We start from the raw sequence: 17959 nt of genomic DNA, 5'->3' as shown, positions 1-17959 counted from the left end.
AAGCAAGAGCGTTACCATATGCTACCAGCAACCTGAACTGGAAATTTCTCCCAGATTTGCTGCATCCAGCATGTACCCTTTTTGGAAACAAACGCCCGGCTGAAGTGATTTATGATTCTCATGCAGGTATGATTTTTCACTAGGAAGAACAAAAGGCTTCTGGAGAAGATAAAAACATAGTGGATGAGTCTCAGCAGAAGCACTGGCTTGGTTAGGAGTCTCCTGAAAGGAGTTTCTGCTTGGGATATTTTCTTTGTCTCCTTAAATAACTTATTATTGTCTGGATTTTCATCTGTAGTTTTGAGAATATTGATTTTTTAATTTTTTTATTTCCCCAGATTTTTTTCCTTGTGCTGTTTTGTTTGGGGGTGTTTTCTTTTTTTTTTTCCTTGTCAGATATATGTTAAGATAAATGAATTGAAAAGTCAGGAGCAAGCAGCTCCGCTGTTAAGGACTCATAGACAAGAGGTACTGAACCACTCCAGGATTAAAAGCAAACCAGTCCCAGATTCAGGTTAAAAAGCTTCTACTGTGGGAAATTCCATTCGCATAAATAGGTCTTATTTCACTTGTGGAGGTGCACGCTTATTCAAGGGAGAGCTGACAGCCTTCCTTGCATTTCACGTGGCTGTGTCACCCTGTGTCACAAATGGCAGCCGAAGGACCTTTGTAGAAGGTTGTGACTCGATGCCATCTTCCTGGTGAAAATCCCAGAGTATCTGCAGAGCACGAGACGTGATTCAGACCTGTGTAAAAAAGAAAGTGAGTTTAAAGGAAAAGGATTTTAAAACTTGTGGAAAATTCCAAGGAAATGTCTGAAAGAAATCAGCGATACACAGGGCTCTGTGAGTTTACAAATAAACCAGAAGCAGTGGATCATTGGTAAATGAGACTCTGCTAACAGTTCTCTGTGGGAGAAAACTGGATATAAAGAATTGCTGCAGAGTTGGAGGACAGTGGTGATTCCAGGCCTGCTGTCAAGCGCCGACGGATCGTTTCTTGCTCGATACTAATCTGCTTTGGCTACTGCTTTTTCCTGTTCAGCCTGATACTGGAATCAAACCAGGTTTCTTGGCTTTCACCGAAGGTCAGCACATGCCTTTTGCACGTGGGGTGTTGGGAGCAGGTGCTTTGTAGGTGCTTCCCGTGAGAATCAAAGGCTCCCTGGAGAGGAGAAAGCCCCACGGGAGCTGATTTGCTGGGTCATATTTCTTCTCTCGTGACACCCCTTCCTCATCAGCTTCTTCAGGTGGGTGTGAACAACTGACGCAGCACCGAGCCAAGGTTCAGCCTTGGACACTCAACCCGCTCTGGCCGCTAACGGCAGCTTGCCAGCAAAATGATGGAAGAAATCTCCATAACGGTGGCATACGATGCACATGTTTTTAGCCAGCTGTCTGACGAAGACTTTCTGGCCAATCTGGTGGCAGTCAGCAAACCCAAATCTGTGGTAGGTGTTGCTCTTGCTCCTTCCCCAGTAATCCAGTAATGCTTAGGTTATACTCTTTCCAGCAGTTCTCTCCCTTTGCTGAAAGCTCTCCGTGTCTCTCTCTATTGCTTTTTTCAGAACTTTGCTTTCATGCACCAACAAAATTGAAATAACTTCTTATTTCAGAAAAGAGAATGTTGGGAAAATAGTATCTTTCTGGGCTACTCAGGTTAGAAGAAGGTGATGTGCTACATAGGATAGTACTTGAAATAACATTTTTGAAGCAATATTGAAGTAATTAAAATAATAATTAAATGACTGAACTTAACTCACTGTGGAGGTAAATGGATGTAAACACGGCGCTGTGTTTTAGTGTGTTGGTTAAAGGCTCAGGGCAGACGCTCAGTGTACACCTGTCACTGTCATCACTGAATCCAAGAGAATCTGCCCCAATGGAAACGGTGATTCAGCACTTCTGCTTGCTCTTGGGAAAAGGGCATATGTATCTGGAAAACCTTTTTAGGTAAACTATGGCTTCCTTTTCCCATAAATAGTGTGTATGGTTGTGTACAGTGTGGCCATCTTCCTCCCTCATGGAGATCCCAGCGCTTGCAGGGATGAGTTCTCACTCTCGAATTCATTGCCTGAAATACATCTTTGGCAGACAAGCCATGTGGGAGCCAGGCTGCCTAGAACCAGTCAGAAGTCATCTTTGAAAAATAAAAATGCACCTATAGGTGTTGGGCCGAACTTGAAAGCCGATGTGGTTACACCTTCAGTCTGAACACGAATCAGGCTAATTTAGCAATCTGAGCATTTGTGTTGGCAGGTTTTGGTCTGTGTGTGTAGCCAGGCGGTTCACTGAGCTGTGACAAAGGGAAGTGTCTTCAGCAGAGGAAGAATTTGCTTTGTTGCTTCCTTGTATAAAACCTGTCTGAGCAGATCTCCCGCTGGCGTTCTCCTGCCTCTCAGTGCTCAGGAACCTTGGGTGCTTGATCTCACTTCCTGCATCTCCCATAGACCTCCAGATCTCAACCACAGCTCTGCCCAGTCCCCTTGATGATGATGTCTTTTCCTCCCTCTCAGCTAGAATGCACACGGCCCGGTAGAGTTAGCTGATAAGTATGGAAATCCAGCCCTGCCAAACAGCATCCTGGAACACGACCTTGCTGGAGACTGGGCTCCAAACAGGCTTTAACTTAACCAGCACAGGAGGAGTTACACTTTTCTTGTGCTGGGTATACCTGGCATCATTGTACAGCCACAGCCTTTCCTCTCTCTGCCCAATTGCCTTGCCATCATTTATTTACTACTTACTATTTCTTTTAACAGGGTAGTGTCTTTCCTGCAATGCAATTATTAGATTATCAGGCTCCAGGTGCCTCAGGAGCAGGTACCTGCCCATAGGCAGGGCAGTGCAGAGACCTTTCTCTGGGCACATGGTGGGGACAGCAGGCTTTCCTGGATGCCTCCTGGCCCAAACTGCTTGCATGCTCTGCAGCCTGCACCTGCAGCTGCTTCAGTGCCAGTCCTTATGGTAAGCAAATGCTTCACGGATGGCTTACCCTGTAATTTAAGGCTTTGAAGAGCACAGTTTAACTGGGCTCTGTGATGGCCTCTTCAGTTTTTTATAGCTTTGGAGTAAAAGTAACAGGACTTGCCTTAAGTATCTCTGGATTCTTCCAGATCAGTAGCCAGTGACCAGAGGAGGGGGTAACTGGCTGCAAGAGCACTGTCCTACAGCTCCTCCTGATATTTGCCACTCAGAAAATGTGATGAAATAACATTTAAAAAATAAAAATCTCTGTGAACTACCTACCTATCTCCTAGTAAACAGGTAACAGTAGTAAACAGATACTTATGCTATTATTACTATTGCTATTACTATTACTTATAAAATCTAGATGATTGACTTTAGCTTATGTGCTCTTATCAACTCACTCTTTGTCCCCCTAAATTGGAGTATCGACACATCCCAGTGTTGCGTGCTAGTAAGAAACATGCTTCTTTCAGGGTTTACCTAGGAAACACTTAACTGTTCTTTTAACTGGTTTTGAAGGATATTAGCTAAGCCAGGGATGGTGCAGACAACCTGAGGAGGTTTAAGATGAAGCTCAACAGGATTACAGTGGGATTAGACGGTGCGTGGGAGCTTGCACTACTAAGGGACGGGTATCTTCCAGTTTGTGTTTAATCGTGGGACAAGCTGCCAGTTGGGATAAGCCAGGGCAAATCCTGTTGACTCTGATGCTGGTCATTCTATCAGGTTGCACAGAGGTGCATGCTGTACCTGGAGTACCATTCTGCAGGAGGAATCTGCCGAGGTTTCGTTCGTTGTGAGGGTTCCCCTTGCCACCACAGGTATTTTTGCAATCTGGGATTCATCCATTTGCTTGCAAAATCCGGGCTTTGTTTGCTCTTAGAGGAGTTTGCAGCCTCCGGTAGCAGAGGTGAGTTTAAAAACAGCGTTCTTTAAAGGCTTTCATCCTCTTCCGCTGTTTGGATGCCAGGGTAGGATTGTTGTAGTTCCACAATGCCTGTAACTAGGAGCTCACTGGCATTCATTTGTGTTGTGCAATAGGTCAGGAGGCACTGGAGCCTCTCCTTCTCAGAGGAGAGCACGGGGTGCTATGGCGTGGGGTGGCAAAGGGGTAACACCAGCACCAGAGCAGGCCCCGATGAGAGCTGGTGTGGGTTCCTGGTGCTTAAGGCCAGTCTGTGTAGCCATCCAGTGCCTCACAGGTCATGAACTTGGTGAGGAAGATCAGAATTACTGGCTGTTGTCCAGGCCTTATCAATTCCAGTCGTAGCTTTTGATGGAAAATGTCATTTTTTTGGATTGCATTTTGTGGTGCAAATCGTAGCAGCATTTTTGTCGCGTTGCTTTGATGCACACAGACAATTAAACAGGATGTAGAAGATCTGAGATAAGGTTTTGTTAAAGCTGCTCCAAGCAACCCTGCATGATAGCCATCCTCCAACACAGAGTTTAACTAAATTAGTCATATTGCAGCGTGACCGTGACACGTTTGCTGTGTGGTCTCAGTTTCAGGTTATTCTGAAAGTACTTGGCATGGCCATGCAAAACAGCCTCTTAAGGTGGACTGCTGTGAGGCTTGTGCAGGAACTGAGAGTCGCTTTGCTGTAGGGAATTTCAATTTGCAGCTTATCTGCAGAAAACTTGGATCCAAGGGGTTATGAAAATGGTATAATAAGTGGCATAATCCTCTTAATCCAGAGTTGAAGGAAGTTCTTCTGGAAAGCTTCATTGTACTGGAATTTGCCTGCCTGCCTGCCTTGTGTGTAGCGCTCTGTTCAGGGGAATCAGCAGCCATTTTGGAGAAATCCTACATGGTTACACACTAGCAGGCTCTGCCATAGTCATTTGTGTGCTCTCAGTCTCACAGAAGCCAAACGGGTGGGTGGGTGAAAAACTGGGTGGCCCCACAGGAGCACAGAGTGTTGTTGTCAGGGGGTTGAAGGCTAAAGTTGGGCACACCCTGCTTTTCAGGTAGCAAAAACTTGTGTCTGCTTGTAAAAATACCAGAGGGTGAGCAGTGGCCAGGTAGAAATCAGGTCTGCTGTTGAGAAGAACCTTGGCAAAGGTGGGCTGAGAGGACCCTCCTGAGGCTCAGCAAAGGCAAATGTGAAACCCTGGGTTCCTCCCTGGGGAGGAGTAACTCGGTCGTCTGTGCAGGCTGAGGACCAAAGGTCTGTGTGGCATTGATGCATGCGGCAGCTTAACCTGGAGGAAAAAGCTCAGGAGGGATCTGATTGCATTCTCCTGCCGCCTAGAAGGACCTAGAGAGGATGGAGACAAACTCTTCTCAGAGGCACACAGAGACAAGATGAGAGGGAGTGGTCATGATTTGCAGGAAAGCAAATTCTGCCTCAGCATAAGAGAAAAGCAGCTGTGCCCAGGGAGCCCCCAGCATCTCCAGCCATGGAGACTTCCTTGAGCAGCATGCTCTGACTTCAAAGGTCTCCCTTCCTGGACAGGAGGTTGGTCTGTGTGCCCACTGGAGAGCCCTTCCAATCTAATTTTTTCTATGAGTCTCTAAGTCTGCCTCTTGCAGTGCAGAGGAGCTGTGGCAGCGTTTGAGCTCTTGAAGACCATCTTTCCCTGGGTGGTGTTACCACTGGTGCTGCAGCCAAAGGAGGATTATGAGAGTTTGAGTGGTCACCATTAGGAGAACTGGCTCTTTCCAGCAGTGAGCTCCCCATCCCTTGATGAGGGAGCAGCAGCTTGTTGGATAGAAGCCTCAGAGTTCTTGTTTAACCGACACTGATCTATCCCTAAACATGGAGCTCGTATCATTTATATTACGGTAACGTATAGCTGGCATACAACTGTATTCTAGTTCATGCTTATTTGGTCTTCATCACCCACTTGCTATTAAGTACAAAACTAATAATTGGTACTAAAATCCCTGGGGTACTTATTTTTATATAGCATCCCATTTGCTGTCTGCTGACCTGACCCTTCAATGTGCAGCATGGTTTTGCTGCCACATCTTATTAACGTGGAGTAGAAGCTGTAAGAGGAGGTGAAGTCATAGCCTTTGGTATCGGGGCAGAAAGCAGCCGTGGCGTTTGGCAAGTGGGAGGGCATGGCAGTCAGCTGCCCACCTCTGTGTGAGATGCCATCAGCTGCTGGCTTGCACCCAGCCATGGTCCTTGGTATTGCATCGGTGCATATCACTGTAAGGGGTTTTCCTGTTGGTTGAACACTCGGTGATGCCATCTATGTCTGACAGTGTCACTGTGTGGCTCATGTCTGGCATCGAGGTTCAAGGGCATGGAAGTGAGGGAGGTGGTTGACCCTGCCTGCACAGAGGTTAAGGCCCAGCAGATCTTCATCTTCCAGCTAGCTAAGCTTCCTCTCACTCATCCAGCTGCGTTCCAGTAGCGTTTTTTGATAATTGAAACTTCTATGAAGTGCTCTTCTGCAAAAGCATCCGGCTCTCGTCTGAGCAGAGAAGGAGGTGGGAAAGGTACTGATTTCCATGGTTGCCTGTTAACCTGTTGCTGCTCAAAATATGTTTCTGACTTCTCATTTAGATTCATCCTGGGTCTGCTGCACCGTTTCATGCCAGAGTACAGCATGCTGTACCTCTACATATTTTATCCCTCTGAAGTTGCTCCCATGCTGTGACCAACTCAGCTGTCTCTGCTCTCTTGCACAAACCAAACTGGGGAGTTTGAGCTCTTAAACCTCCTGCTGCAAGGAATTTACACCCAGCACAAACCAGCTTAGGGGCTGTGCTCTGTGTCCTTTTTTAACCCACGCTGTGCCTCCCAGGACTAGATCCATTATTCCAGTATTGGTCTCAGTGATGACCCAGGGTTACAACTTCCCCAGGCATCTTGCTTTCTCCTTTCCTGGCGCATCCTGGGGCTGCCAGTAGCCCTTCTGCTGCAGCCTGACTCTGACGGTGGAGTTAGTTTCTCTCACTGCAAAGGTGGCCTGTTAGCTCCTGCCCTTCCGTCTGCTCCAGTGTGTTCCCAGTCTCACACCTTAATGCATGGCCTCCAGAGGGGTGCCCACATGGGGCTGTTACAAATAGTACTGTTACAATTTTAAAAAAAGGGGTTTCATTAGCTTATTTTTGAAGGATTATTTTGGTCAGCTTGCGATGAGGTGAGAGGGAGAAGGCTGTGGAGGAAGGTCCTGCCTAGCTGATGGCAGGCTGCTTTCAGACCACATGCCCTCCGTTCCCTACTCTGTTCCTTCCAGGGAGCAGAAAAGTTTCCAAGTGTTTGGAAAAGCCCCAAGCGGTGCTTTTCTGGAAGTTATCCCATCCCTCCGTGGGATTCAGCCCCAGCTGGAGGTCTGCTGCTCTGTGCTGTAGTTCAGCCCTGCACACGTTTGCTCTGGAGCTGGCACAGAGGTGTGGCTCTCTCCAGTGACTCAGATGGGTGCATGCAATTTTCTGGTAGCTCTTGGTCTTCCCTGCGCCTTCTATCCATGCCTCATGTGCAGATTTTATTCACAGGACTCTGTGTTTCACGTCCAGGCCACCAATGTAATGGTTGATAGTGCCGGATCTTTTATGGGTCCCAGAAGACATTAACCCAGAATGAAAAATGTCATTGAATAACTGTTATCCCTTTGATAACAGCTTCTTGACCCATTCCCTAAGCATTTTAATTCATGCTTTATGGCCATCCCATGCTCTTCTGGGGGGCTGGGTTTTTAAAAGAAATACATCTGTCTTGTGGTAGTGAATCCAGTTCTGACTGGGAAGTTACTTTTATCGGTCAGACCTGTAGGTAAAGAATAAAACAGGACCTCCAGGTTGTAAAATCATGTTGGTGTGGAACCAGTTAGGCTCCTACTCCAGTTACCGGCCGGACCCTTAGCTCAGCAGAGCATGCATGTAGGTTTCTGGATTTCAGCTCAGTGACCAAAGTCATCCAGTTGGTTTGATCTGTGGTTCCAAAACAGTGACACGACAGAGATTTCTTCTGTCTCAGCCAGTCTCTACTGTGTTCAAGGATTTACTAACAGTGAACATTGCTGGAGCAGAGATCTCATTGGCTAGTGCTGTCAGTGCTTGTGCTGTGCATAAAAGCCTGCAGCCTGGTTTCCGACAGAGCAGAGCTCTGTTCTGGACAATTCTGACTCATCTGAATCGTAATTGTTATCAGGCTTTAATTATTAATGCATATGAAAAGTGCTTAGGGATCCTCTTGTTCTCAGTATGTTCTAGAATCAAGTGCAGCCAACAAAAGTCAAGAAATAATTTTTTTTTCTTCTGCATTTAGTTTTAGGTATTGTTTTAGTTGTTCCTAATCAACAACCTATATTATGTCCTGGTTATTTTCTCTTCATGTTTGAAAAGCATTTCTTGCTGCCCTTGCACGGTTGTTGGATCAGTGAGGAATTATTTAAGTGATGTCTCAAATAGGCATGTTACTGATCAGAGCAGAACCAGTGGTTAAACAGCCAAAAGCAGGACGTTTCCCTATTTTGGGGCTTCCCCATTTTCTTGTTAAAAAGGCTTCCAGGAGAATTGACACGTTTCCCTGGGTACTTTAGAAACTCTTCTTCTGTTTCCATCGTTGTTACAAGCCCATTTGGGAGAACAACTCTGAAATTGGTTTCTAGACATTATTGATCCATTGGGTCTTTATTTTTGTATTGAGTGTGCTGAGTATCAGCATGAACCTCTGCAGCTGAAGAAGGGCAGGCAGTGAGTGCCTTTGTAAGGCCGTATTTCAACATCTGAATGCAGAAATGGTTAAATTAGGACAAATCAGTCTTTATTCCCTCTCCCCACTGGTGAGGTAGGATCAATCCAACCACTTCAAGTCTGTGAGAGACAGCAGTCATCATACTAAAATGAGAAAGCGAAGGGGGTCAAATGAAAGATTTGAGGCTTCCTCGATCCTAGGCCTTCAGCTTTCCCACCACCCTTGGCTTTCCATGCGGATTTCCGCCATGTGTAGCACAGCACCCCTTCATACAGCTGCATGCACACCCAAAAGCTTTGTGGGCAATCCTAGCAAAGGCAAGGTATGCACGTTTGCCCATCTTCAGTCAGTGTCTCCATGATCAGTGTGTTCCTCAACTTTGAAGAGGGCTGAAGCTTGCTGGAAAGGCAGCTGAACTCTTCATGGAAGCTGGATTTCTTAATTACTAGAAGATGGATGAGAAAGTGCATGTAGGTGAGCGTGTTAAAAATACTCTGTTTCCATTGTCTGCAACAATTTTTATTCTTTCTGAATCCAGTTCTCAGAAGAATCTGATATAAATACCCTGTTGAGGTTGGAAAATGTATCTCAGTAGGGTTTGTTTGGTTTGTTTTCTTTACTGCTTCCTTCTACCTGTGTCAACAGGACCCCACCCCAAAAAACCCTGCATTGGCTGGACTGCTGAGTACACTGATGTTTTAAAGCTGTAGGCTGGTCCTTTGTGCTAAAAAACATCCAGATTTGTTGATTTCAGAGCAGCACGTTAGCTATACCCAGTGTTAACTACAAAGCATTGTAGTTTTGCTACAAGGTAGAGTCACCAAAGCGGTGCCAAGGTAGATACTGTGGCATTTGCATGTCCTTTACCACTGGAGAACATAAGTGTGCAGGGGAGAAGTGGCACCCAGAGATTGTCCAGATACCAGTTGAACTTCGGTAGCAGGTCAAGTCACACTGATTTCTGTCATCCCAAACCAAGGGGCTCCTGTTTTCCATGGCAAGAGGAATGGGACAGGGTGTTCAGGAAGCAAATTAGGCTTGCTGCTTCTTTGCAGCAGGTTCCTGGAGGTTGAAATCAGAGGGAGGGAGATGTGGCTGCTAACATTAACTGGCTTCCTTGCCTGCAGGAAGTAAGTGCTCTCCCTTTGTAGGAGCCCTTTCTCTTGTAGGGCTGGCTCTGCAGTGGCAGCAGCAGGTTGGCTTTCCAGCTGAAGTTGTTAGCATGGCCATGTTTCATCTTCCACCCCTCTTGCCTAATGCAAGCTTCTTCCTTTTGTCTGTGCTTAAGATGCTCTTGGGATATTCCCTGCTAGCTGGTAAAGTAGAAGGTTTCCCATTTGTTGATTAGCCTGACAGGGTCTCAGTGAGACATGAAGGATGAGCCTGGCTCACCTCGGCATGGGGGTGGTGGCAGACTCAGCCTGTAGTGCCTGGTGGTGGTGGAGCCAGAGCTGGAGCAGAAGGTTGAAGCCCAAACTGCAGCCTTGTGTACAGGTTTGTGACTTGGTACACCTGCCTGTGATCACTTGGGGCTGGCATGCAGGCTGCTGTACGTTCCTGTCCTCAGGATGCACTCCAGCAGCTCCTTACATTACACTGCTGGCAGACTGGTGCTTGGAACCTCTCCTGGCCTGCTTCTCCTCCAGCTACCTGCCAGCCCCGTGCCAAGGCGTTTTGCTGGAACCACAGAGACTGCAGCCATGGCAAAACCTGACACCTCACTGGACGTGCTGGGGAAACCTCCTGGGCAGGCAAAGTGTTGGAGAGATAACAGAGCAGGGTGAGGGTTACCTGTTGCCGTAAAATGCTTCAGCCAGCATTTCTGGTACCTTGAAAGTTGGACACTGTCCCACTTGTATTTCAAACCACTGACTGTTTAATACATGGTTTTAAAGAGATTGGGAGGGGTGTGATTTATTTTAGGGTTTTAGCAGTTGTGTTTATGGAGCTGGGTGAGCAGAAAAAAGGCTTTTGAGAAGAGGCATAAAAGTTGTGTTACTTGCTGAAATACCGATAGAAGTGATTTAACATAAGGGACCGTGTAATACAGCTGAGCTTTAATATCAAAAGGTACGTGTTCTCTGCTAGTGGAGTAAAGTACTAGCAAGTAGTTGCTCTTAGGAACTGTGGGTTGGAAATACTTGTAAAAGTAACGAAAGGTGGTTCAGCATCAAGGAGTTGCCACACTTCAGAGAAGCCTGCCTGTGATTTTAAACAGACTTGCAAATTGAAAGTGTGGCAGCACCACAGTTTTCTTGATACCGGGACAAAGAATTGATTGTGAATAATATTAACACATGGAACGTGTGAACGCGGCGAGGTTCTTAACCGGCGTTCCGGGCGTGCGGGTCTGAGTTGGGATCTACCAGCCATCCGCCATCTCGGAAGCAGAATTGCTTTTCGTCTTGTGCTGAGCAGGGAGTGTGACAGGAGACAAGAGCCACTCTGCAGGGTCAGGCCAGACGTCTGGCTTTTCTGTGGCAGGATGTGTTTGGCCAGGGTGATTAGCTGAGAGCTGTGGACTCTGAGCTGAATGTGTTCGTTGGGGAAGGTCTGACAGCCTTGGTAATACACTGGTTTGAACCTGGTTACTACCAGCTGCCTTGTGTCAGCAGCTTTCCTTAAGGGACCAGTAGGATAGGTCTGTTACTTTCAGCATCCCATACAGGTTGGAAAGTGAACCTCACAGAGCTTAGCTGCTACCTGTAGTTGGGAACAAGTTGTTAAGTGGTGCAAGAAAATCACTGGGGACTTTTTCCTGAATTTCTGATTCTGTTGACCTGCGGATGGTGGCAAAGACAAGTCTTCCTGCTACCCTTCTATTGCTGTGATGTGCCAGGAAACACAAGCAAAGCTCTGAAATCCTTGTGGGCAGATCTGAATCGGAATGAAGGCCGTACCTCAATGTGGGGGAGACCTGAGAGTCTGCTGTTGCATCGTCACCGAGGATATGCTGAAGCCTGTAGCACCGAGTGCTGTATGGCTAAAGGTGTGTATGTGAGATGCAGAAGGTCTCTCGGGATGGTTACATTGTCAGGTACACACCAAGGAATAAACTCCGTGATGGAAAAACTGCTGCTGTTCGTTACAAGGCCGGTGTTCTCCAGAGCTGGGCCATGTCCCAGCTGGTCAGCATGTGTGTTTCCTCAGGTACCCAACCCTCACCTGCGGCACTGGGACATGTAGGCAGCCTTGTTTCACAGAATCACAAAGTTGGAAAAGACCTTTAAGATCATCAAGTCCAGCTGTACCTGACCTATGCTAAACTGTATCCCTGAGCACCTCATCTACCCATCTGTTAAACACACCCAGGGGTGGTGACTCAGCCCCTCCCTGGGCAGCCTGTGCCAGTGCCCCATAACCTTTTTGGGGAAAGGACTTTTTCCTAATGTCTGATCTGACTCTGCCCTGGTGCAGCTTGAGCCCATTCCCCCTCATCCTGTCACCTGTAACCTGGCTGAAGAGACCATCGCCCACCTCTCTACACCCTCCTGTCAGGTCAGTGTAGGTGGTGATAAGGTCTCCCCTCAGCCTCCTCTTCTCCAGGCTGAACACCCCCAGCTCCCTCAGCTGCTCCTCGGAAGGTTTGCTCTCCAGCCCCTTCCCCAGCCTGGTTGCCCTTCTCTGGACTCACTCCAGGGCCACAATGTCGTTCTTATGGTGAGGAGCCCAGAACTGGACACAGCACTCGAGGTGCAGCCTCACCAGTGCTGAGTCTAGGGGCACAATCCCTGCCCTGGCCCTGCTGGCCAAGCTGTGTCTGACACAAGCCAGGATGCTGTTGGCCTTTTTGGCCACCCGGACACACTTGGTTTGAGGCAGAGGACCCATTGTTCAGGTGTTCTTTAAGTTATGTCAGATAAATAGGCCTGTGCACACTTATTTTCCATCTAGAGCTTTTCAAATACCGGTACCCTTAACCACAATATTCCTGCTGACAGGAGCCAATTTACATGTAAATTAGGTGTGTGCTGATGAGGTGGATATAGTGATTTCCTTTCCCATGTGCCTCTCAACACTCAAGCCCTGGTCTGTATGCGAGAGGAGCCCCTTTTTGCCTGGGTGAGCAGCTACACGAGCTGCGCGTATATACAATAACTGGCCATTTCCAAGCGCTGCTTTTAAGCCACTCAGGGTGTCTCTTTTTCACTAAAACAAATAGAGTTGAAGTGGGTAATAAGCCCTCTGTATCTCAAAGTGAAAATGAATTTTTGAACGCTGGAAACCAATTTGAGTGTCTGAAGAGGAGGGTTCTGAAGGATCTGTGCTGCAAGGTAGAATGAGTTTTCCTGGAGCCTTTTCTTTTGTTTTCCAGTCCAGATTCCCCACAGTCACTAGACGTGCCTCTCAGGCACCAGCGATTGGAGCAGAAGTACAGGCTGGTGTTCAGGGAATTCAAATTCCTTCCTGTGCTGCCGCTGGATTGCTGTGCAGAGAGGCTTACTGAGTATCTTTTGGTCTCCACTTGCTCTTTTAACTTGGGTAGCTGCATTGCTAGCAGCCTAACTAAGCAGATCTTTAAACAGCAGGGCTGTGGAAGAATAATGTGTCGTGCCAGGTTCAGCAGGTTTAGAGGAGTGGAAATATGTTCTAGAGATTAAAATCTGACAGAAGGATCCGGTGCTGGAAGTGGTCCAGCGTGGCGAGCTGTGGCCATGGCTGTTTTGAGTCCCGGTATCTTGTGCAGGCACTCTGCACATTTTGCAGCCTGCCTTTCCCTTCTTTTTATAAATTCCTGGGGGCGTCTCAGTTGCCATTGAGAGATTTTTGATAATGACTGATGTGGAAAAATTAAGTGAAACTACAGATTCTAAGCCAAGCTGGTTTCCTTTCCCTCCAGCTGGCTCTCAAATTGGATCTGTGTTATCCTGAAGACTCTTCAGGAGGTCTTACACTGACCAAGCTGGCAATGAGTCGGCTTGCCAAAGGAAGAAACCTCTCCTCCTGCAGGGCAGAGATCCTTAGGTGCGCTTGCGTGGAGCGAGCTGCCTGGCTGACGTAAGAAGAGCCTTTCTGTCAGTTCTCCCTTTTCCCAAAGCGAGGTGGAGGGAGAGGCCAGTCTGCAGCCGGCATTCAGACAGGTGCGCTTTGAGCCAGACAATCTCTCCAACACGATGCAGGTTTCCAAGGAATTTCAGGGAACATTTTATCTCCTTCCTGCCGGTGTTGATGGTAAAACAGCATCTGACATGCAGGGCTTTTATTCAGCTGCGTGCAGCAGCGAGCTCGAGCGGAACAGCGGCAGTGTGGATCTGCTATTACCCACATGGTATCTTTATCTGCTGTGCAAGCTTCCCCAAAGCCAGGTGTTGATGATGATAATGCTAGAACCAGATGATATCCAGGAGGCTGCCTCACAAAAACGTGTTCATCGTGTTGCCCAAAAAACAGGGGTTAGGTGATGTTTAATGAGGTACATGGTGTGTGCTAGAGTTGAGGGGATGTCTGAGTCCTGAATGTAAAATCACAGAATCACCAGGTTGAAAAAGACCTTTGAGATCATCATACCTGTCCTCTACTAACCCGTATCCCTGAGCACCTCCTCTACCCATCTGTTAAACACACCCAGGGGCGGTGACTCAGCCCCCTCCCTGGGCAGCCTGTTCCAGTGCCCGACAACCCTTTTGGTGAAGGATTTTTTTCCTAATGTCTGATCTAAATGTGATGGTGTAGCTAGGTGGCACGCCAACAGGGGCTGTTCTGCTTGATTTCAAACCTGCGGTGAAAAGCAGCATGTTACGTGCGAGCCCTTTGCTGCATGGTGACAAAAGAACTGGGAATTCTCCAAGCTGTATTCCAGGTTGGGAATTTCCTTTGTGAATTTTAAGCCCTACATTTGTATTCACAGATTTTTTTCTCTGCAGACTGCCCAGTGCAAAGAGAGTTGTGTGAGAAATCGTGATTTGCGCTTCCCCCCTCAGATTTCATGCTTGTGGCTACTGTCTCACTGGGGATAAAGTTCTTTGTGTTGTATTGCACGATATCCCCCAGGGGTCTGTCTTGGGACCGGTGCTCTTTAACATCTTTATCAATGACATGGATGATGGAATTGAGTGCACCCTCAGCAGGTTTGTGGATGACACCAAGCTGAGTGCTGTGGTTGACACAATAGAAGGAAAGGAGCCATCCAGATGGATCTTGACAGGCTGGAAAGGTGGGCCCAGGTGAACCTAATGAGATTCAACACTGTGAATTGTCAGGTGTTGCACCTGGGCCAGAAGAAGCTCTATGATCCTTGGGGTCTCTTCCAACCCATGCTATTCTATGATCTAAATCCAACCTGCTTCGAAGTCTAGTTCAAGAGATTAGTTGGTTGTGTCAACATTTTACTGTGGGTTTTGTTCTTTCTTTTCCATCGCTGTGTCCTCCCAAAGGAAAAATGAATTGTTTGTCTCCTGAATCTTATTCCCTGTGACAGACTTTGCAGGGTACTTCTTTATTCAGGACCACCAAGGTCATGAAGGGAGTGGAACACTTTCCTTGAGGAGAGGCTGAGGGAGCTGGGGCTCTTTAGGTTGGAGAAGAGGTGACTGAGGGGTGACCTTATTAAAATGTCTATAAATATGTAAAGGGTGAGAGTCACGAAGACAGAGCCAGGCTCTGCTCAGGGATGGCAGCAACAGGACAAGGGGCAGCGGGTGCAGCTGGAACACAGGAAGTTCCATGGGAATGTCAGGAGGAACTTTTTCCCTGTGAGAGTGATGGAGCCCTGGGACAGGCTGCCCAGAGAGGCTGTGGAGTCTCCTCCTCTGGAGACATTCAAACCTGCCTGTATGTGTTCCTGTGTGATTTAGGCCGGGTGATCCTGCAGGGGGTTAGACTTGATGAACTTTCAAGGTCCCTTCCAACTCCTGACGTTCTGTGATTCTGTGATTTCTTTTGGCTACTGCATTTTAAAAAAGCAATGCACAAACCAGTAGAGCACAATGTGAGTTTCTTTGTATGTTTTTTTTTTACATTAAAGCCTATTTTGGCCTAGTCAAGTGTTTAATTAGAGCTATATTAGCCTTCCTTGAACCTGATTTAGTTGTCTTTTAAATATGAAGTATTAACTGGAACAAACTGATACAATAACATTGAGTATGAAGTAAGACGATGGTGTGATCTGAAATTTGTCTTCACTAATCCACTGTCTGAGGCTCTCTTCAAAGCTTACAGCCTTCACGTGACAGGGTTTTGCAGAACCAAGCATTGCTTTGAAGTTAACTTGCTTTTAGTGCTGTTTTAAATCATACTGTGAGGAAAATTAAGTATGCACAAGCCCCCTGAAGTCGGGGGCAGACACAATGATCAGTGGATGGATGGCTCAAAGGGAAGCTGGGCTGCAGCCAGTGTGTGTGGTTGGTGTCAGTGCTCACCCAAAGCTCGCTAGGGGCTCGCACACAGCATAACCCTGTCCTGGGAGGGATGCAACTCCCCCGCCTCAGTCTTGAAACACCAAACAAGTCCATCTCCAGCAAAACAGAAAGTTAAGTCACCTGCTTGGAGAAACGGGCACAGAAAGCACTGCACATGTTGTTAATTGGCTTTTTTCTCCTCTTATGCAGTGAGGTGAGAACCAGAGAGGAAAAATTAAGAAGAGTGCAGAGATTACAGAGTATTGGTTATGTTGTTAGTGTGATGGGACAATGTATTTCTGGAGTGTTTATGCAGTGCTAAGTAGAGAAAAGAAGTGGGAAAGAGACACTGCTCAGTCTGGCATTGCAGCGGTGCTGGAAATCAGAAATGGGCTAATAGGATTCTTCCGGCTGGAGCAGCCTCTGGCTGGCTTCAGTATGTTCAGGAAATGGCTTTACATCTCTGCTTCCATTTCCTTGGCCGTCAGACGACTGTAATGGTAACTGCCTCCTCTGGGGGCTCGTGTTTCATCAGAGCAATAAAACATTTCGGAGGAAGGAGTCAGAGATGTGTGATTTATTAATCCAGCAAGGTCAGGCTGAGCTGCCTGGAAACCAGTAAAGGAATTGCAGAAGAGGGAAAGATCTCCTGGAGCTGAGCAGGTGCCAATGCTCAGCATGCTGCCATGCTCAGGCTGGCCAGAGAAGGTGAAGCGATCTGATCCAGCCCCATCTGAACAGGGGGAGGGCAGCTAAAACCAAAGTGTCTCTGTTTCTCACAAGGCACGTTATAACCTCACTGCAGTGTGTCCTGCGAGTGTTCAGGTCACTGGTCTGTTGGGCTGTTTCAGAAAGGGACTCTGCGTGTTCAGTTCTGCATGGATGTCTCGTTCAGATGCTCTGTGTGACTTTCTCTACGTACAACCAGTTGTGACATGATTTTTATGCTTGAACACAATGAAATAAAATGAGTCAAGGAGATAAGATACTGAGATAAACAGATGAGCAATGTTTATAAACTGTAAGAGTCTCCTAAATTTGATCCCATCAGTTGTAGCAAATATACCCCACGGTGCTGAAGAAAGAAGAGGTCAGTATTGCAGAAGCTTTTACAGAAAATTTATGAGCATGCTTGCTTCAGGAGCAATCCATGGCGATGGCAGCCTAGCTTAGCACTCTGCACATGCTTATGAAAGGGCTTACAGAGAAGCCCCCTCTTGAATTCCCAGACTGTTTCAGGGAATTGAGGACTCTGGAAATGGGCTTTTAAATTTTTATTTTCATTTATCAGCATATACCCAGAAGGAAGTGCTGTAATAAATGATCTAACTCCTTGGAGTAATGTGGCTGAGGAGGCAGTAACAGTGAAGCACGGTCCCTGCCAAAGTTACTCAGCAGCCATGCTTGAGTTTACGGGATAAGTGGGTTAGTATGGCTGGTCTCCTAATAGGAATTCGCTCCCCCCAAGCCCCTAAGATAGCCTTTCACTGTATTCAAGTGCCATTTTCCGATCAAAACAAGGTCAAAGAGGTGGAAGAGGGACTTTATCCCTCGCACAGCCATGGAAGACCTATGCATAGTCCTGCTCAAAGGCTGACTTACAGTTCAGGAAAGTCGAGGAGAACCTCTGGGTAAGAACCATTCATGGGAAGAGTTCCCAGGGATTAAGAACTGGCTGCAAATTGTCAGTGAGTGGGAACAGGGACTTGGTCACTGCAGCAGTTGGTGAGGGTACACACCCAAACACCCATCCCTGACAGGGGTGCCCACAGCACCACTCGGGTAAGCACGGGGGTCCCCTGCGCCTGGAGGGGGAAGGATTTGGATTGTGCAGTTTTTACCTTCACTTCCTGCTCATTTCTCCCTCCCTGTTTACACACAAAAAAATCTTAGGTCTCCTCTTCCTCCAGACGGCTGGATTGGTACCGAGGTACCCATGCGGCTGTGTGGATAGAAGGCTTCTCTCTGTATTAAGATTACTTCTGATGTGTACCTC

At 47.2% G+C, this 17959-nt stretch overlaps 1 protein-coding gene across 5 annotated transcripts in view; it reads left to right on the top strand.

The window, feature by feature from the left end:
• Positions 1–17959, top strand: part of RABGAP1L (RAB GTPase activating protein 1 like) — a gene marked incomplete at its 5' end in the record, with an annotated part of 256452 nt that overhangs the window by 217293 nt on the left and 21200 nt on the right. Inside the window, one exon of one of the 5 annotated variants that reach the window (XM_084266227.1) lies at positions 1340–1450. The exons of the other annotated variants lie outside the window; for them this stretch is intronic. Coding sequence (XP_084122353.1) covers positions 1340–1450 — 111 coding nt within the window. Of the gene's footprint in view, positions 1–1339; positions 1451–17959 lie in introns of those variants that run through there. 5 annotated transcript variants of the gene reach the window in all.

The sequence above is a fragment of the Gallinula chloropus genome (assembly GCF_964237585.1).
Source record: "Gallinula chloropus genome assembly, chromosome: 6".
Classification (NCBI taxonomy): domain Eukaryota; kingdom Metazoa; phylum Chordata; class Aves; order Gruiformes; family Rallidae; genus Gallinula; species Gallinula chloropus.
The sequence above is the reverse complement of the archived record's forward strand: the minus strand, read 5'-3'. Positions and strand labels throughout refer to the sequence as shown.